The sequence below is a fragment of the Rhinolophus ferrumequinum genome, chromosome 4, assembly GCF_004115265.2.
Source record: "Rhinolophus ferrumequinum isolate MPI-CBG mRhiFer1 chromosome 4, mRhiFer1_v1.p, whole genome shotgun sequence".
Lineage (NCBI taxonomy): Eukaryota > Metazoa > Chordata > Mammalia > Chiroptera > Rhinolophidae > Rhinolophus > Rhinolophus ferrumequinum.
The window spans coordinates 70355215-70377473 of NC_046287.1; the positions used below are offsets into that span (position 1 = coordinate 70355215).

The 22259-nt window shown below is 31.8% G+C and overlaps 1 protein-coding gene across 1 annotated transcript in view; it reads right to left on the reverse strand.

Moving 5' to 3' along the window:
- SGCZ (sarcoglycan zeta) overlaps nt 1-22259 on the reverse strand; it is a 797227-nt gene that overhangs the window by 59979 nt on the left and 714989 nt on the right. The window contains exon 4 of the mRNA XM_033104564.1: nt 7374-7461. Coding sequence (XP_032960455.1) covers nt 7374-7461 — 88 coding nt within the window. The remainder of the gene's footprint in view (nt 1-7373; nt 7462-22259) is intronic.

The window sequence follows — 22259 nt, forward strand, 5'->3', positions numbered from 1 at the left end:
GATTACATGTCACGTTAGGGGTATTTAAATATTTATTATACAACCCTCATCTATATTTTTCTCCATTCATTTAGGGACAAAACATGCTGATGTTTAGGCTTTACAAAAATAAGCTGATTGGGCTTGTTTAATTATTTTGTGGGTTACATTTTATTTTAAAAAAGGTTTTATAAGCTCCATTTTGATGAAAAAAATAAAAAAAGAACAATGATGCTGATTTAGTTGTGCTTATTTGCATTCTTCATTTTAAATCTAAAATATATAATTATAATTTGTGGCTAAGATGTCAAAAATTCAAATCAGATGGAATTTTGTCAGGACTACTGAATAGTGGGGAATTTAATGGACCTGAGTATTCATTAACTGATGTCCTTCTCTAAAGGTAAGAAATAATTTTCACTTTCAGACTCGGAACAGGAAAGAACCATGGAGACAATCTAGCAAATACTCATTTCATTGATAAGGAAAGTAAAACCCAGAGGCTTGGCCAAGTGTACACAATTGTTTACATGAAGATCTAATAAAAATTACATTTATTAACATTTACATAATGCATAGTATGCTTGAGGAACTATTCCAAGATTTTCACGTATATTGACTTATTTAATTCTCACATCTACTGTATGAGATGAATACTCATACTATCTCCACTGAGGCCTAGAGAGCACGCCCGAGTAACTGGGATTTAGCTGTTCCAGAATTCATGCTATTAATTATCCAATAGTAATTCTGTCCCAGAACTAGTTTCTGAAGAAATTATGATATTTTTAAGTGAACATACTCTTGTACATTTTGATATATTATATAAATCATGATTATCCTCATATTATTATTAGTTAAAATATTCTTGTATTTTAAAAATAATTTTCATTGCACTCAGTTACTGATTTTTTTGGTTTTCTATAACAAAGAATTCTTTTTTCTTCGTAATTCTTAATAGTCATAATCAAAGTGACTTTCTAGCAAGAATGTTTTGTGTCTAATCTTGTGAAATCTTAGAATATATGAATTAACTTAGATTTGTGGAACATTAAAAAATGCTCAGGGGTTTAAACAATCTAATAAGCATTAATGTATATCAAATTCTTAATAGTAATATAGTTACTGTTAAAATTTTGTGGTTAATTATGTGATTGATCTTTAAAATTATGTGATTTACTTACTACTTGCATTATAGAGGTTTTATTTTGCTGTGATAGGTGGTCAGTAAATGTTTTTGGAAAAGCTTCCAAACATATTATCATGTAGCATATTGCATGGAATACAATGAAATATATAGATGACATATTGTAGAATTGTACATTTTAAGCCTATATAATTTTATTAACCAATGTCACCCCAATACATTTAATTAAAAAGATGCTGATGTCTCAATGAATCTTGCTGTGTGCAGTAGTAGACTCAGAAACGTTTCTATAAAGTTGCACTGGCTTTGCTTCCCAATACCTTCCTTACACCAATTCTGTGGGGAAGCCTCTGTGTGTGTGTGTGTGTGTGTGTGTGTGTGTGTGTCTTGAAAATGAAGTGGGCAGAGAATCATCGACACACTTAAGAGAATAATTTAGGGTCTTCAGTTTTTACTAAAGGATGTGAAATTTATCATCAGTTCACTTTACTTCTGAAATGAAAATATCCAACTACAATTATTTACTTTCCGGGCTCTCACTTCATCTGATCAATGACAAGCCCAAGTGAAAGTGTATATCACCTAAGGAATGGACACACACATCATCTCTTGCAAGTAGGTCTAGATTTTTATCCTTCACTTAAGTTGAATCAGTAAACATGTTTTTTTTTTTTGCCACCCACAATTATTTGTATCTAACTGCACTTTATCGTCCTGTTCTCAGCATTCTTTAAGCGTTATGCCAAAGTGCTAGCAGATCCAATGCTTCTCTTGATATAAAGTTGCTAAAATAGTAGATACTGTATCATCCAGTTTTCTTTCTATTAACCAATGTGTATATTTTAGTCAGTGTAACTGAGAAAACAAACAAACAAAAATAAACTTTGGTTTCCCATAAGAGGCTCAGATGTTTTCTCCTTAAGTGCAGTGGGATCATATCATTAGTCACGATTCCCTTTACACCTGTACTACCAGGAAGGTCAATGCAGTTTAATTAATTACTCTACAGAATATAAATAAGTTTCATAAAGATAAACAATGCACTAATTTTAATGTAATTTTATACATTTGTAATTTTTATCTCCCTATAAACTTAGTGTATTTTAAAAATGTTTGTTTCATCCTATGGACAGTGTTATTCATGAACATTGACTTAAAATGAGAAGAAAACAAACCAAAGAAAAATATTTTCTTACAGAATCCTAATGTGTACTTTTTCTTAACAAGCACATCTTCTCTAGTCATTAAAAAAAAAAATGATTTTTAAGTGTGTAGCCGATTGACAGCCCCTAGAAAAGGCAAAAGGCTGACACTTCTGCTCTGGCCCATCTGCCTGCAGCTCATCATGCCCACACCCTGACAGGCTCCCTCCGAAATCCCCAGGGCAAGGAATGCAAGCTCCTTAGACCTCAGAAGAAACCAGTCGACTGCCCTGCAGAAGCTGCCTATACTTGTTTTCAGTATTCTGTGGTATTTAATCCTCAAAATGTAAAATATGAAAAGAATATTAGTACCAAATGTAAATACCACTGTTTACTTTCTTTCCAATGACATTCTTTCTTATTTCCATCTAATTAGACTTATTTAAGAATTAATTTGAAGAAGTTTGAAGAATTACTGAAGAAACACAGAAAAGTGAGGAATTATAGATTATAACAGAGGTTTTTATGCAATTTAATATGTCACTGATGTTTGATGAATGGAAATGAGAATATCAACGGTGAATAAATGATTCTGACAATAGCTAGCAGTTCCTAGGAGTTAATTTATTCTCCCATATTTATTGAACATTAAACAAGGAGAATTATGATGAAATATGAAATGCCATTTGAAACATAAAATTGTGACTTTAAGCACATTTTAAAAGTAAACTTTCAGAATAATGACATTCCAATTACTTAAATAGCCAATGAGTCTTAATGTTTTACTGGGATAATGATATAGACATGGCATTATGGAACTTGTGTTTACAACACGGGACCCCATAGCAATCATTCTGGGTTTCTCAAACATCATTGTTTGTAACTCGAATTTAAATGAAGGAGGCTAGTGACCAAAATTAATTAAAAACAAAACTAGCTTTAGCCATTAATACTACTTCATATTCAACTTTTCAGTTTATCCTCCTTTTATTTTTATTCTCTAGCTAGACTCACAACAAAAGACATACAAAAGGGGAAAAATATTAGCCATTGCTTTTATCAAAAATAAACAATAATTTATAACATAATGTAAGAATAAGCAACATGCAATTTAAAACCTTAATCAAGTTGGTTATGAGTTATTGGAGAGCAATTATTTTTATGAAATTAGCATTTATATTTTTAAACTACTTATAAAAGTAGTTTAAATCTTTTCTATTCTAGATCAATGTAATGTTATTGGTAAATAAAAGATAATTAATTATCCTCATGAAATTGTGAGAAAGGTCCTTATATTTTTAGCAAATTACTACATTATTATTACTATTATCAGTATTATGAATAAAGTCTATATCAAAATTACATGATAATATTTCATCCGCGCTGCCCTAAAATGATTTTTATTCTATAAATCACATTGCTGCATTTTCCTAAGGGGATATGATAAGTTTCACAAAAATGGTGCATAAATCACATCTTTTATCCACATTATTTCATGAAAGTGTTCTGAAAAATATAAAATATCATGCTATCAACAATATGAACATATAATACCTAAATTATACACCATTTTTGTCACTTACTACAAAATAAATGAATTATTAAATTGAAAAATAGAAATTTTGATCTGAATAATAGTTCTCAGACATGCTTATGAAAATTCTTGTCTTTTTTTTTTCATCAAGGAATCTGACCTCTTGGGATCTTGCACTTTCTTTAACCACTTCCCAACAGCAATCTGATGCCTCTCTTTCAGCTTTGTTCTAAGAAGAACAAAAATGTATAAAGGAAACTTGAATTCATTAATCTCCTCCTATGAAAAACTGGAATCTTAGACTTTGTGGGGTGGGGGTGTGGGGGTATTCTTATATTAACAGACATTTAACATAAAGTCTGGAACTTTATGCCTTGGCCACTGTAAATAAAGCTGCAATGAACATTGGTGAGATTATTATGCTAAGAGAAATAAGTCAGACAGAAAAAGTTGAGAACCATATGATTTCAATGATATATGGGATATAAAACTGAAAGCAACAAAGGAACAAGACAAAAAAATAAAGATATAAAAACTCAGATACAGACAACAGTTTAGTGGTTACCAGAGGGGAAGGGGGAAGGGAAGTAGTAGATGAGGGTAAACAGGGTGAAATATATGGTGATGGAAGCAGAACTGACTCTGGGTGGTGAACATAAAATGTGATATAGAGATGATATATCATAGAATTGTACACTTGAAACCTATGTAACTTTACTAAACAATGTGACCCCAATAAACTTTAATTTAAAAAAAAAGCCTGGAACTTTATAAGTATACAAATGTTATTTGTCAATTGATATTATTTACATCAATTCTAAAAATATTAAGATTTAATTTTATTATGTCTGAGTTGGCATATGCTTAAAATATATTACTTTAATTTATTGAATTAGAAATAATCTGGGTTCATATTTTCAGAGTGAGTCTGAATTAGAATTAACACACCTGATGTGTTTAGGTCTTAGATTACACATATCCCCACAAATTTAATCAGTAGAAAGGAAGTCTTATATTGGGGGAAAAAATGGCAGGGTACAAGGGGAATAGATATTTGCTTTGCTGACCAATTTCGTATATAATCAGGTAGCTACTGAAAAGGTACATTTCTTTTCCCATATATAATGTGAATATAATGTTTGTCAGTTTTCTAATAATAATTGATAGACATAGGGTAGAAATCAGAATTGTTTTACTTAGAAAATAAAGAGTAACTGAATTTATTTTCCATTAGTATTAGTCCATTTTTGGTAGTGTATTTTTAACCATTGCAAAACAATACCAAGTCTATACCACAATCAAAATTGTTCCCCTAAACAAAAACTGAAGGAAAGGAAAAAAGGCAACAGGAAAAGAGGGTTATAATAGCTATTTTATGTCAATACAACTAAAATTTAAGTCTTTTAAAAAAAATTAAGTCTTTTATATTTTTCAGAATGAATGTTGATTGAATACATCGCTTGAATTCATCCTATTTTCTCTTCAAATTCTACTAATGACAATTTTATCCTGACATGATTCAACATTTTTCCACACATCAGATACATTTTCTGTGATGTGTTTTGCAGTAGATCTACAACAGTAGGGTAATCCAGAGTACCTTCCTCAAGTACTCTTGCAGAGGTATATTGGACAGAAAATAATCATAAGATTTCACAAGTAACAGAAATGTATTTGTAACTTAAATGATACCAATTATTAAAATCACCATCATGAAAATAATGGCTATTCAAAATATGATTGTCGACCATTTACAGACATTGAAATTGCCCTGCTTCTTACATTATTCAAAAAAGTATCATTATCTCTATTTTAGAGATGAGAAAACTGAGTCTCTAAGAACTACAAATTTTTGGAGTCTCATCTAGTTTGACTCCAAATGTGAATGCATTATTTCCTCCCCACTCCCCTATATCTATTTTTCCTTTGTTCTTTGTATGTTGAAAAATACAAAACAGTAAAAAGATGGATATCATCAACAGTACACCTAGAGGAGCAGGATGTTAGAGTTTTTAGTTTTAGCTACTTTGGAATGAGCATATTTGCACCCACAGAAATAAGCTGGTATATCATAAACTTATTGATTTGCTTCATTTAATACTAAGCATAACCTTTCCCCCCTCCACCCACACCCTCTCTCTCTTTTCCTTCTTCTCTCTCTCTTCCCCTCCATTGGCATACATCAAAGTAAGTTTGAAACAAGAACAGAACATAAAAGAAAGTTTTATCTAGTATAGATAAAGCATTCTCGACATTAAGAGAGTATGATGTAGAAAATCTGCCAGTTTAGGCCTACTTCTACCATTCCAGCACAACAGTGAACTGGCATGGTCAATTCAATTGAGTGCCTGGTGCTTCTCAATCTGTTCTATTCTGTATGGATAGACATGTTTCTTTTCTTTAACTTTTACTATATTTGTATTTGCTTTCATTTGTAATTTTTATGTTATCACAAAATATCTACTAAGTACTTATAGTAATTAATACATATCTACTGACCAACTCTTTTGCTTTAAATAATATGTAAAATACAATTTAGTTATTATAAATAAAATGTAAGTTTTTGGAAATACGTATATGCTGAAATACAACCTTCACTTTTGGCTTCATTAAAATGAATAGCATATCAAAAACTATTTCATACACCTCCAAGGAAGTGAACGGAATCAAACTCATGTTTATAAATCTAACATTTCAAATGTCATATTTTATCATTTAATTAGAAATATTATAAACATACATTAGCATTAAAACGATGAATTTCACATTAGGATGAGGATAACTCATTCCTCAGAATTGTAATTTACCATTTATAATGTACTTTCATACACACACACACACATACACACACAATTAGTGTTAGGCAATTTTCCAGGAAAATAGAGTATTCTAAAAATATCTTATCAATTACACACAAATCAAACTTTTGTATCATTTTACATAACTACAACTGACTTTTAATTTGCCTTTCATCTTCCAAAAACTGAATCTAATAATAATGCCATATAATATGAATATCTACATTGAAATTTGTGACAATATGATAAAACTAATATTTTTTCAATAACATATTTATAAATTCTAAAGCCTATAAACCTGAAAGCATAGATAATTCAAAGTCAAATTCATAAATAATTCCCAAATTTAACATTTATTATATACAAATATTATGTCATTTCTAATTTATGTAAGCATATAATAATATTCATTAATAAATTATTTGCCTATGGTAAAGAATACATATATATCTCACATGATTGTTCAAAGCTGTTTAATTTAACATATACCAGGAAGATATTTGTTAAGAAAATTGTGCGTTTTATAATTCAAGTGGAATAACAGCCGAATATATGTAATTCAGTCTCATGATAAAACATTTGACAAGAGTAATAACTGCCAAACAGAGGAAACCATAATTGACAAATCTAATCATATGTAAGATAATTGGGCTGTGTGTGATGTCTAGTTATATATTAGAGAAATAGTATATTTTTGCTTTTCCCAATTTAAACAACCACAGAGTATTAAATGGAGTAAGATGGTACAAGTGAATTTACCCCCAAACACTCACCTACTGTCAGCTGTCCAGTTAACTGCCCCATGTGATTTCTTGCATTCACTGTTACATTCCTGTCAGACTGTAAGACCAGTGGACTATCCTGGGAAACATGTATAAAATAAAGAAATCAAATAAAAAATAGAAAAATCGTCAAAACTTAATATATAAAATTACACTGCATTTGTTTGGGTATTATCAAAATTCTATTGCTTTGTTTAATATTTGGAAGTTATTTTAACATCCCAAACATTGGTTGAACAATACAAAAAATATGGGTGCATCATACTAACTACTTTACAGAGTAGGAATGTTTCCACTTTGGTAAATGGAAATTAACTATCAGATGCAAGCATTTCCAACTCTACTGATCATTGTACGTTACAGGTATAGTAGCCTCTCTCCTTCTGCCCTCCCAATGGCAAATATGCCTGCCTTTGGAGATATTTAGATCCTATCCAACTGAGAAAATATCTTTTTAAGCTGAATTTACAATTTAAAGATCTCAGCTTAACTGTTATCTCCTCAAAATTGGTCCCCTGAGAACTGTAACTACAGGCTCATTCAATTCCCAAACTCCCATCTCTATTTATTTTGTTCAAAGCACTTATCATTAGACAAATTTATTTTACTCACTTATGTGTTTACTTTTTCTCATTTGCTTCTGTCGCAAGAGAAAATGTCCATGGGACAGGGATCATGACAGTCATTTGCTCACAATTATATCCCTACTACTAAGCATCCTGCTGAAGGAAAAGATTTACTAAATGTTTATTGAATAGATGAATAAGTCTTCGTTATAAAATTTATAATGCCTTATCTACCTCAGCTCAAATTTTTTGTAAATCAGAGATTGATTTACATAAGGAGGTATATAGAGTCTAAGAATATGTTTGCCTGGAAATTCTCTTTTAGTATATGTGACCTCGGTTCATGTTTACTTTTATTACTGATTTAGCACTAAATAGTAAAATAATTTATCGAAGGATAATATCACTGCCTTAGGAACTGGCATATTAGTCTTTTGCCACCATTTGCTTCAGACAAGTAACTTATAATTGGCTACATTCTCATTTTTGTGATCTAAAACATAAGCAGAGTGATCATTTATAAATTGTCGCACCATTCATTCAACACATGTTTACTGAGTCTCACTATGTAGGACGTAGCATTCTAGAGGCTTAGGAAATTTCAGTGATCAAAACATAGAATGATATCTGCTCTTATGTAGCTTGTAATCTAGATATTGAAATTCTATGAAAATCTCTCCCAATACCATCCTCACCATCTGGGTGGCATGTCACTTCCATTTCAATGTAAATATACAGGTGCTTTCATACATAAGCCTTATAAAAATCTTTCAAGATTAGGATTTGGAATTTGTGATTTGGATATACATTGAAAGCCTTTATAAGCTTCTTTTCTACAGCTCTCTTTGTGCCCCTATCTGACTAGACAGGGACACGCAAAGAGCTGAGCAAATACGCACACACAAAGCACATACCTACACACACATTTTCTCTTATAAGTGGGTTTTGCTAACATGTCTAAACTAAGACTTGATATAAAAAAATAATTTTCCACATTTTGAAAATTACATGTATTCTGTAAAGTGAGGCATACTTGTACAAAAACTAATATAGTAAATTTCATTCCCTGCCTGTTTCTTGTCACAACTCATTTCTTTTTGCCACACATTGTGTTTTTTGTGCAGTTAAAAAAAAATACCTTTTTCCATAGATATTTTGATGCTGCAGATATTCATCTTTGAAAATACATTAAGTATTTTAAATTAATTTGATCATTCATTTTGAGCCATATGTACAAATTCTGATTACAGTATAGATCAGGACAAAGGACTACTTGCAAAGAATTATACCCAGTAAGGACACTCACAAAGAGGATGGCTCAAAAAACAAAAAAAACAAAAATTCTATTTTATGATGGAAGAATTAAATATACATAACCCATGCATTTGAAAAAAGGAACTTTGAATTAAATAACATTAATCTGAATGTAAGAAGCAGCAGAAACCTATAAACACCTTGCAGTTCAGATTGTTGGTGGAATTTTCATTCACATTCTTTCAATACTTTTATGATATAATATGTATGACTGTTGTTTCCATTTTTAAACATCAATGACACTGTATGCTTTCATTTGCATTAAACACTACATAATCATTAATATATAAAATTTAAGTATATGCAAGTATAGTAAAATAATTACTGCTTTATTAGATATTTTAAGATGAGAGAAAAGTCGATTTTAAAAATGGTCATAAGAATTTCATCTGATTTAATAGAGAAATAGACTTGGGTTAGAATTGAAGTTTAATCATTATGTCTCTGTTTATAACATATCAAACCACTTTTCTCTTACACAAACCGTACAGATACTGTTGGTGCTTCTATCCCTGGCATTCTTCACCTTTCTTCATGTGATTCCACTAAAATTCCCTTCAGAATTAAATGTTTATATCTAGATTAAAATTTTATTATGATAAAAATATTTTAATGACTAAAATATAAACATACGGCTATTAGAGGTAATGAACACGTTTCTACACTTTATTCATGTAAACATCAATATAGTATTATGTTATACTGATTTGTTAAAATGTGATCAGGTGAACTGAATCAAAATCAAGTAACTATTTTTGGTAAACAAAACTTAATGCATGTAAGAGCATCGTTTTAGTTGAGAAATCACACTGTCACTGTTGTGTTATGTATTAGCACAGTAACATTTTGGGGGGTTAGGATCATGGCTCATTTGCCTTATGTCCAACCCATGTCCCTTTAGTATCCACTTAGTACTAATTAAAAGATACACATGTGTTACGACATATGAGACAAAAGTGATAGCAACTTTTTCAATCATGGAAAGAGGATACAAGTCCTAAGCATTTATACATTTGATACCAAAGATATTTTTAGGTGTAAATCAATACGAAGAAACTACCTCTTACCAAAAAAGCAGATGAACATTTAAGAAGGTTTTATATCCTTTTTCATACATTCATTTCTCCAAAGGTCTCTATATAAGAAAATCACTTCCATTAATCAATCATTGCTTTCCACTCTCTTCTTTATGTTCCCTTTATGTTTCTTTATATAATATTCCTCTGTTCCAAAATGTTGAAAGCTAGGGTCCCATTTCAGATATTAAAATAAACATAACAGTACTCTCTTATAGCTTATTCTTGCTGAGAACATAAAGGGAAGAAAATTATTTGGTGTTATTATCTCATGGAGTATGGATAAAACATATGAATTCTGTAAGGATAAGTGAGAAGGAGGCATATTATTCTGCACAATAAACTAATATAAATATAGTTTCTCTCTGGAGGAAGAAAACCTTCATTTTGGGGTTCAGGTATCTTTCCTCCAAAACCAAGAAACCTTCCATATCTGGTATTTTCCAGTTTTCTAGAGCTGACCTCATCTTGGCTATAACTCCAGGAAATATATTTACCTTTTTATGTTACTCTGAAAAAGGCAGTAGGAGATCTGGGGAGCAAGGCAGTGATGCCATTACGTGCCTAGGAGACGCTGCTTACATTTCAGTTATGCACACATTCTTTATGTTGAGGGCCTGGCCATATGCAATTTGCTAATGGTTATAGAAAAATAATGTAAAATGTTCTTCTTTTTGCAATGCCTTTGTGATAGGCTGTGCAAGGGACTAGGGGGGAAATGATTCTTTTCTTTGTATTTCTATTGTATTTACCTTTGTTTATCATAAATATTTACTGAGTATCAACAATGTATGCAGCTCTCTGCTGGCCACTGGGTGTAAAACAGAAACAAGGGAGACAAACTTTCTTTCCTCTCTTCTGGAGTTCATAATCTAGCAAGCCAAACAGACAGTAAACCAGATAAATACAAAACAAATAAAACAAAACAGAGAATGGTACGGTAACAAGCAGCTGTGATAGAGACTTCTCTAACAAAGTATAAGTTATATATGTGTGTGTGTGTGTGTGTGTGTGTGTGTGTGTGTGTGTGTGTGTGTGTATATATATATATATATATATGGTGCTATATATATACGACACTCTGGCTTCATATATTCATTCTCTCTAGATTAACTATTAAATTGTAGCACCATGTTTCCTTAAAAATAAGACCTAACCAGAAAATAAACCCTAGCATGATTTTTCAGGATGACATCCCTGAACATAAGTCCTAAGGTGTCTTTTGGAGCAAAAATTAATATAAGACCTGGTTTTATTTTTGGGGAAACATGGTAGAAATACCTAGTATCGTGTTTCCCAAAAAATAAAACCTAACCAGACCATCAGCTCTAATACGTCTTTTGGAGCAAAAATTAATATAAGACCAGGTATTATATTATATTATATTATATTATATTATATTATATTATATTATATTATATTATATTATATACCCAGTCTTATATTATAGTAAAATAAGACCGGGTCTTATATTAATTTTTGTTCCAAAAAGATGCGTTAGAGCTGTCTTATTTTCAGGGAAACACGGTAGTAGCAGAAGCAACAACTAGCACTGATTGGCACTTAATCAGTGCTGGGCACTGTTCTAAATACTTTACATGTGTGAGCTCCTCTACTTATGATGCTTAAAATAAAATCACCCATGAAAGAATCAATAAATAAACTGGTTGTAAGACAGACAGTGGACCCTGACTGATTTCAAATAATGAGTCTGCCAGACACTGGCTGCTTGACTGAGCAAGTCACTCAGCATCTCTGTACCATGATTTATTCATCTGTAAACAGGGTAATCATGCATAACTTGCAGGGTTTTTTTTTTTGTTTGTTTGTTTGTTTTTATAAGGAATTGATGAGACAACATATACAAAATGCCTGGCCTTTTCTAAGAGCATTATTCGTGTTTGCTTTTATTATTTATTCCTCACCGTAATTACAGTACTCTACTAAGAACAGTACTGGCTACTATGATTCCTGTTTTACAGATGAATAAACTTTAGCAAAGAGAGTATACGTTACTTGCTTTAGGACACAGCTAATAAATGACAGAGGAAGTATTCGAACTCGGCAATTTGGGTCTAGAATCTCCCGTCAATCTCTATAAGATAACTGTCTCTCCGTTGGATATATAAATTCTAAGCTTTCTAAAATAGCAAATCAAAATCTAAAAATAAATGAAAAATTAATTGAATGATACATAGTTTTAAATCCCTTTAAACATACCAATCTCTGAAAGAAATATCTGATATATACACTGCCTTAGAGTGTAAGAGGGGACATCTCCATCATCCAAGTGCCAGCAACAGTTTGGTGCATTTGGTTCCATTTTGTTTTCTTAAGTTCTAGAGGAAGGGTGCATACTCCTGAACTGCCCTCTGTACACACATTTTAGTATATATCACCTATGAGAGTCTCTCTAATTGCTAACCTGAAAGAGAACATAAATTAACAATCCAAATTATTCAGTGTAGATGACATAAATTTCTTACGCAATTTCTTGAATTTATACAGTTTTACCAGCTAAGTTTTCTGATCCTCACTGAAAGACATTATGCAATTTTGCAATAAACCTATATTATCCCCAAATCCTCTATCATTCTTTTTCTCAATATTCAATCAGCTATGTCAGAAATGTTTCTTAAATACACCTTTTCCTGTCTTTCCTGTGACCACTCCTTTAATTGACTCATAACTCACATCACAATAACCACTTCTGCCTTACATTGATTTTTCATATCCAGTGTTTTATTTCTGAAATATTTTTAAATAAAAAAAGTATTGAAAAGCTTGAATAAAAGCAAAACAAAATAAAACACTTATCAATTCTTCATTCCCAGCTTGGAAAGAAGTTCACAATCATAACTTATAAGGTACTTTATAATGTCATCCAATTCTAATTTTGTAGCTCGACTTCACACCTCTTCACCTTGTGAGAACTACCCAAATTTCCTATGTTCCTGAAAAATACACCGCTGCTGTTCATTTTCATCTTTGGTTCTGTAGGCCCCAAATTCTTATCCATTAGTCTGTAATTGGAAAAAATATATAGGTATTTTTAAAGTCTTCGATCACAATCATGTCCTCTCAAGCTTTTGCTCCTCCAGAGTTAAAATTCACTTTCCAGCCTCCAGGGCCTTGTCAGTATTGATGACAGACAGTACTTGTCACAGGATATTTTCCCTTGCTTTGTTTTGATCATTCCTTTGTTTATATCCTCCAATAAACTGACTGGACTGTTCTGAAAGCATAGTGTGTTGTCATTTTCTTTTACACATCCAGACTTTTGAAAGCATAGTTAGTGTCATGTGCGATACCTATTTCATGTTCAATAAATGTCTGCTTAGTGAATGAACAGAACTGTGCACATTTATGACATAATGCACTTAGGCTACGTGTGTTTATCTGGATTTGTGTTCAGATCACACAGAACTTACAAAGCTCTGGCTATTTTTTCCCCCCAGAGCAAGGTTTTTAAAACACCATTTAAGTGGAACAAGTCGTATCATGTTATGATTTGATTTATATGCGTCACCTCTCTGCCCAATGCAACCATTTCATTCCTTTCTTTAAGCACCTGACCCACTTAAGAAGATGCAAAACAGGTAAATTTTTAATTCTTTGGTTAATAAAACAATTACTTAAAATTTTATTTTCCTTCAGAATGCAAATCATTTAAATGTTGAAATTTGTATCTTAAAAGGCAGAAGTACTGATCATGAAAAGGAATATATCCACGGGTGTTAAAGTGACTTTCCCAAATTCTCAGTGTTCACATTTTAACTTGAAAGTGAAGTAATGCAGGAGAATGCATTTATTCAGCAATTAACTTCCCTCAATTTCTACTCCCAACATTTTTACTGAGAATTTCCTCATGTGGGTTCATTGTTTTGTTATAAATTATCTCGTCATGGAAGTCGCTGCAAGGATTTTATTCTGAGAATGTTCTATGACTTTTGATTGCCCTTCTGGTTCCTCCGTACTTCTTCCAAGCTAAGTAGTAGAAATGTTAGGGTAGACTTCCTCCTCCTTAGGCCCCTCTTATCCGCATTCCTATCTGTGAATGTGTCTCCAAACAGCGCCACAGGGGACAGTTATACACATGGCATTCCATTTACAGGGATCATTGGCAAGTTGCCACTTCCTGTATCATTCAAGATGCTCCAACTCAACCTTTAGCCAGGGGAAGACTTAGGAAATGAATGCTTCTTGAATCGGTATCTTAAAAGGAAAAGTACTACCTCTACCTAAAGTAATAAAGGTCTACATCGATAAAAGACTATTGTTTTAATCAGATGACATAAATTCCCAGAGAGGCCTTTTGTCCTCTCAGGCGACACTTGCAGTATGGAGCAAACAGTCTCCTTTTACCATTTCCTCATGGGGTGCCCCTCCAGCTGCCCCTTCAGTCTTTCTTCAGGCTGATTTGTCCTACAGTAATTGGTGGGGGCCAAGACAGCTCACGATAATGTTGGGACTCTGTCCAACCAGGATGTTCCTTATGAGAGCCTGGCTGAGGTGTGCCCCAACTGATGGGATAGAGGAGCCTCAGTATTGCTTTCATAGAACACATAAATTGTATCTTACTTTGGTGGGCAGAGTAAGATACACATGTAAGTGTAAGATATACACTTTATAGCACATGTAAATATCTTCTGTTTACCCAGTTTATATGCCATAAGCAAACACACAAAAATAATTCTCTTAAGTCATTTATTTATATGGAACAAAGAACTAATTAAATCTTCTAGAAATGAAACTATCCAATGATGAGTCAGTAGATATTTCAGACCAAATAGTATAAAGCCTTTTCCACTTATTTTGTAATAAAATGCTGGAGAGTATAGAGAGTAGGTGAGGCAGGTATATATGTATTAAATATACTTTATGCTAAATGAGTGTAAGAGATGAGGATGAATAGAAAGTTAAGCAGGCAGCTAAGCCTCAATTAAATTATTTCACTTTGCTTGAAATTTGTTCTGGAGAAAAAAATATGAAGTCTGTAAATTCTAAAATTTAAATATTGAAACACACTTGAGAAAAAATTCACCTTTCTCAAACAAGATATGTACTGTACAAGAAATGCCTATGCTGAGATAGGGAAAATAGAAAGGGAACTTAAAAGAAAAATCACTTATTAGATTATTTTTCATAGAAAAACCTTCATTTATATTGTTCTACTATTTGAAAAAAAATTTTTCCTTTCTCTGAAAATTTGGTTGGCTTATGAAGTGTTTAAATTATCTGAAAATATTAGGACTGAGTTTTTAGTTTAGGATATTTGTGTAACTGGACAATAAAAGTCTTCAATATGCTGTCTTCTCCATCTGAGGCCCCAGGGTGTCCTAGAACCACCCACTGAAAGAACACGCCTTTCTAAATGTCTGCAATGATCTGAGCCAGCAGTCCTACTAACACCACTGGAAGTGAGAGCCAAATAATTTTTGTATTTGAGTTAACCCATGAGATTCAAAAGTTGTTTGCTACAGACATTGGTCTGTCCTGATAGAATACCTTTCTCCTCTGTAAGGAGTTGAATATCCCAGTGTTTCTGACCACCTCAGGCCTCCCCACTGAGAGCCCTGTACAAATCCTCCTTCTCTGGCTTAGGTTTTCTTCATACTCCTCTTCCTTTAAGGATCATGTTGACATTTTTCATAACACTGATATAATTTCTTGAAGATCATCATTAAGTTAAAGATTGATCTGTCAAATGATGATGATATTTAACAATGTGTTTTTTCTCTCAGCAGTATTAATCAAACAGGCTTCATCTAGAGCAGAAGTTGGCATGCTTTATCTTAAAAAGACAGATAATAAATATTTAGGTTCTATATGCCAGGCATTCTTGGTCCCGACTATTCAACTCTGCTTTTTGTAGCCCATAAGCAGCCACAAGAAAGGCATGAATGGCATAGCTATATTATAATTAAAGTTTATTTTTTTTAAAGACAGTCAGTTGCAAGCATGGTTTGCTGACTTCTGACCTAGAGAATGAATCTCTAATGGATTTCAGATCCCAAAGTTTTATCAACTATGCACCCAACATTCTTCAAAAATAATGCTAATATCATATAATGATTTTTGAATGACTTTAAATAAATAATACATAGTGTTAACTTCATATGCATTTTAATAGAGGAATTCATGTAAAAATAATTTCATTATAATGAACCTAGCTATAAATTTCACTTTGTAAAATTCTGCTTAGGATACTTTGTAATTCCAGAATCTGATGACTCCTGTCTTTTACAAATTTTGGAAAATGGTAATTTACTCAGTTGTGCCTCAACTTTCTACTTTACATTTTTCTCATATGGAATTTACATTAAATATGTGATATATCTTCTTTTATCCTATCTTTATGTCTTCTTAACTCTCATATTTTCAATTTCTCTATGTCTCTGCTCTGTGTGCTGGTTTGGGGCTTTGTCTCTCCTGTGCATAATTCTCTCTTCAGCTTTGCTAGTCATCTTTTCAAGGATCCATTGAGTTATCGGTTAATTGATATAACTTTTTTTCACATCTGACTAGTCAAATATATTAAGATTATTACTTTTGTTTTTTATTTGCTCTTATTATCCCATTATTTATTTCTTATGCATTATTATATGTAGTATTTTAATATTCTGTATCTGAAAATTTCAATTGCTGAAGGAATTGAGAGAACTAAATTAGTGAATCATTGTTTCTATTGAATTTTGCAAATTTCTAGGAGCCTAGATTAAGGAATAGCAGCTTTGAATTTGCTCCTTGCAGGAACTGGAGGACAGTGCAAATCTGGAAAGATAATATGAATTCAAGAGGGCAGGCCAAAGTTTATAACTATCAAAGAATACAGTATTTGTAATTGTAAAGGCCTGATGTCCTTTATGCTATTCAACTGGTGACTGATCCCCATGGCTTCAAATCACAAGTATTGTTAATTGTCACTAAGGGAAATTCTGATTTCAGATTTCAAATCTTACTAATTTTTCAACTCTCTGCTTTTTATTTATTTTGCCTTATGGTTTCTGCATTATCTTTTGCAATTTTAAAAATTCAATTAAATACACCTTTTTGTAACTTATGGCACCTTTTGGTTGTCAGTAGGATTTTATTTCAGAATACAGAATATGCAAACTTACTAGAAGCCAAAGTTCTCATTCCATACCATTTTTACATAAAAATGAACTTACTGTTCATCAAAAATATATAAAAGAAGCTTAAAGTATAGATATGAAAGTTGAAAAGAAATTAATATAAAATAAACTATGCTCATTTTAAGGATAGTATAATAACCTTAAGTAACTTGAAGTTAGAGCAAAGTTAGGGCCTATTATAGAAACATATCAGATCCTAATAATAAAGTGGTGTGTGTGTATGTGTGCGTGTGTGTGTGTGTGTGTGTGTGTGTGAAGGAAGGATGTGTGCAAAATTAGTTTGGGTTTATAAATTGCTAGATTACAGGTGAATTCATAAATAACTATGTCACATTGCTATATGTCAGTAGCATAACACTTGTTCTATTTGGTTACCATTTAGTCTCCTCCTTAAAAATATATTTAATTACTGTATTTCTTAGAGAGACTAATTAATATCACATATGAAGAAAGTAATCTTTATCTGTGTCTCAAAGCTGATTCACTATTTTCAGAAAATGTTTTTTTTTGTATCACAGAGAAACAAAAATAAGTTGTTTTACAGGACAAGCTATCTATATTAAAGGAGTAGAAACAGCGACAGATTTCCAAATGTAATAAATGAACTAATTTAATATTAGTAAATATTAGATTTAAAATATTTTTTCTATTAAAGAACAGAATTAGTGACATATAAGAAATCAACGAACCCTTTCTAGGTGATAAATTATCATAGGAACTTTTGCAATCTTTTTTACACATATAAAGTATTACAGTATTTCTTAATTGTTCTATTTTCTATAAGAAAAAAAACGACATATGCCATCTGAAGAACAAATACAGAGAAGAGGAAAATACAAACTAGGAATTCATTAAAATGGTAGTTGTTCCAAAAACATATGAATTGTGTTATAAACTTAAACATGTTAAATAGGGCACTAAAATCTATAAACAGAACTAAAGGCTTTTTAAACTCTGGCAAACAAGTGTTTAGAAACAAGTATCTTGTTGCTTGTTGCAATAAGCTTGTTGCTAGAGCTGAACCCCAAATTTTATTTCAATGTTTCTGCAAGTTACAGCAAAATATAATGTTATATTATAAAATTTTGAATGCCTGGTAAAAGCAAGCAAAATCAATTATAAGGAGAAATGGTTTCCCCTAATGCTAGTATTTAATCTCTCTAAGAGAATGTTAAATATGCTCATCTAAAATGTGTTTCCAAATTTAGGCAAATCAAATGGTGCACTGCACTGTCTGCCCTGAGGACTGCCTGACCCAGTGCTATTGAGAGCCAGATGTTGAATACTAAGGAAGGAGTTAGAATTTTTATTTATGTCAAAAAGTAAGTGAAGCAGTAAAAATAAATGAATGAACACATAACCAATGGTAAAAAACATATTTTAAAAATTGAATCCATACTTCAACATAATAAAGGTCATATATGACAAACCCTTAGCTAATGTCATACATAATGGTGAAAACCTAAAATCTTTTCCTCTAAGATCATGGATGCCTCCTGTCAACACTGCTATTCAACATAGTATTGGAAGTCCTAGCCAGAACAAACAGGTAAGAGAAAGAAGTAAAAGGCATCCAAATTGGGAATGAAGAAGTTAAATTGCCATTTTTTGCAGATGACATGGTTCTTTATGTAGAAAACCCTAAAGACTGCACCAAATAGCTAAAATAATAATAAAAAAAAACCAAATACAGTAAAATTGCAGGATACAAATCTTATGTACAAAAATTCATTGTGCTCCTACATACTAACAATGAAATTTCGGGAAACAAAATGAAAAATCAATTCCTTTTGAAATTGCACCAGAAAGAGTAAAATACCTAGGAATAAATTTAACACAGGATGAGAAGGACCTATACACAGAAAACTATACATTATTAAAATAATTGAAGGAGACACTAAGAAGTGGAAAGATATTCCATGTTCATGGATTGAAAGAATCAACATAGTCAAAAAGGCCATATTACCCAAAGCGCTATATAGATTTAATAAAATCTCCATCAAAAATGTCAAAGGCATTTTTTAAGGAACTAGAACAAAAAAATCATCATGTTTGTATAAAATCACAAAAGACCCGAAACAGCTAAAGTAATCCTCAAAACAAAACAAAACAAAACAAAACAAAAAACAATAAATAAGGCTGGAGTATTACACTCCCTGGCTTTAGCTTGTACTACAAAGCGACAATAATCAAAACAGCACGGTATTGGCAGACACAGACACACAGACCAATGGAATAAAATCGAGAACCCAGAAATAAACCCACATATATATGGATAGATAAATTTCAACAAAAAAGACAAAAACTTACAATGGTGAAAAGGAAACCTCTTCAATAAATGGTGCTGAAAAAATTGGAAAGCCACTTGTAAAAGTATGAAACCAGACAGCTACCTGTCACCATACACCAAAATTAACTCAAAATGGATCAGAGGCCTAAACGAAAGACCTGAAACAATAAACTGCATAGAAGAAACATAAGTACTAAACTCAATGGGCTTTGGGTTCAAGGAGGAATTTATGAATTTGACCTCAAAGGCAAGGAAAGTAAAAGTCAAAATAAATGAATGGGACTATATCAAACTAAAAAGCTTTCACATAGCAAAAGAAACCATCAGCAAAACAAAGAGACGACTGACCTAATGGGAGAAGATATTTGCAAACAACACCTCCGATAAGGGGTTAATACACAAAATATATAAGGAACTCATACAACTCAATAACAAAAAGACAAACAATCCAATTAATATAAGGGCAGAGGACATGAACAGAAATTTCTCTCAAGAAGACATACAAACAGCCAACAAATATATGAAAAAATGTTCAACTTCACAAGCTATTAGGGAAATGAAAATCAAAACAAGAATGAGAAACCACCTCACACCTGTTAGAATGGCTATTATCAAAAGACAAGTAATAACAAATGTTAAACAAGCTGTGGGAAAAAAGGAACACTCATACACTGCTAGTGGGAATGAAAGTTGGTACAGACACTATGGAAAACACTACGGTGGTTCTTCAATAATTTAAGAATAGAATTACCATATGACCTAACAATCCCTCTTCTGGTTATCTACACTAAATATTTGAAAACATTTATCCATAAAATACATGTACCTCTATGTTCCTTGCAGTATTATTCACAGTGGACAAGACATGGAAACGCCCAAAGTGTCTTTTTGTCGATGATTTTATGAGGAAGATGTGTTACAAATATACAATGGAATATTACTCGGCCATAAGAAAAAATGAAATACTGCCATTTGCAACAATGTGGATGGATCTTGAGATTATCATGCTAAGCGAAATTAAGTCAGACAGAAAAAGTTGAGAACCATATGATTTCACTGATATGTGGTATATAAAACTGAAAACAACAAAAGAACAAGACAAACAAATGAAGAAACAAAAACTCATAGACACAGACAATAGTTTCATGGTTACCAGAGGGTAGGGGGTAGGGGAATGGTAGAAGAGGGTAAAGGGGGTCAAATACATGACGATGGAAGGAGAATTGACTATGGGTGGTGAACACACAATGCAATATATAGATTATGTATTATAGAATTGTACACTTGAAACCTACATAATTTTACTAACTAATGTCACCCCAATAAATTTAATGAATATTTTAAAATAAGAATATATAAAAAATTGAATTCAGTTGTTAAATGCTGTTTCAACTCCCACTATTTGTATGTAATCAGCAATATACTATTTTGCCACCCATTAATAATTTTACATTAATATCATACAAACTAAAAATCATTTTGTATTTCATCCATTCTGCTTCCATCCATCTACTTCATCCATATTTAGAAGTAGAATGACTAAGTATACTTACTATTTTAGAAAGTGAATGATATGGTTTAATCTTTATCTGTAGGAAGCATTTGTAATGCCTGAAGTTCATTATTTTAAATATGAGTGATTAATTTAATAAATCTGTCCAGAGAGTAGTCTAATTTATATTCATATACATTCACATTTTGCACTGTAAAATTATTCCAAATTAAGAAACAATTTGCAAAAAAATTAAAAATAACTCCCTGATCTATGTAATAAAGTTTTGAATAATCATATTGAGTCCTTATTATTTCTTCAACTGTAGGTGGTGTATCTTCCTCTTTCAATGGGCACGGAGATAGGGGAGGCATCTTCTATGTGTCTCAGGAGGAGTGGAAACTCCTCCTCCCTAACCTTTGAATCTCACATCATAATACTGAACAATCCACTACTCTTATTTGCCCTCATTCCTGAAAGATTTCATCTCTCAGCTCACTCATTGTTCTACTCTCCAGGTCATTATAGTAATAATTATCAGTTATTTCAGTTACCAAATAGATAATTTTCTGATACTCTGAACTGTTGGCTTCTTGATCTATCCTCCCATGATCTTGTCATACTCGTACACCTTTCATTAGCCTTCTTCATGGTCATGCTAAGACTTTGTCATTACTGATAACTGTCACTCTCCTGTCTCCACTATAAGCACACTGCATTCGACCTTGAAGTTTGCTCTTTCTAGTACCTAATGCCAGATTTTCAAAAAAATTCTTCTGGATTGAGATAAAAGTAGGATTAAAATTACTATTCAACACACAATGTGATATACAGATGATGTATTACAGAATTGTACACTTGAAACCTATGTAACTTGACTAACTATTGTCACCCTAATAAACTTTAATTAAAAAAAGTGTATCATATACCAAAAAATACTATTCAATTGATAAGATAATTATATTACAAATTTGCTTATAATCATCAAAAAGAAAACACACAA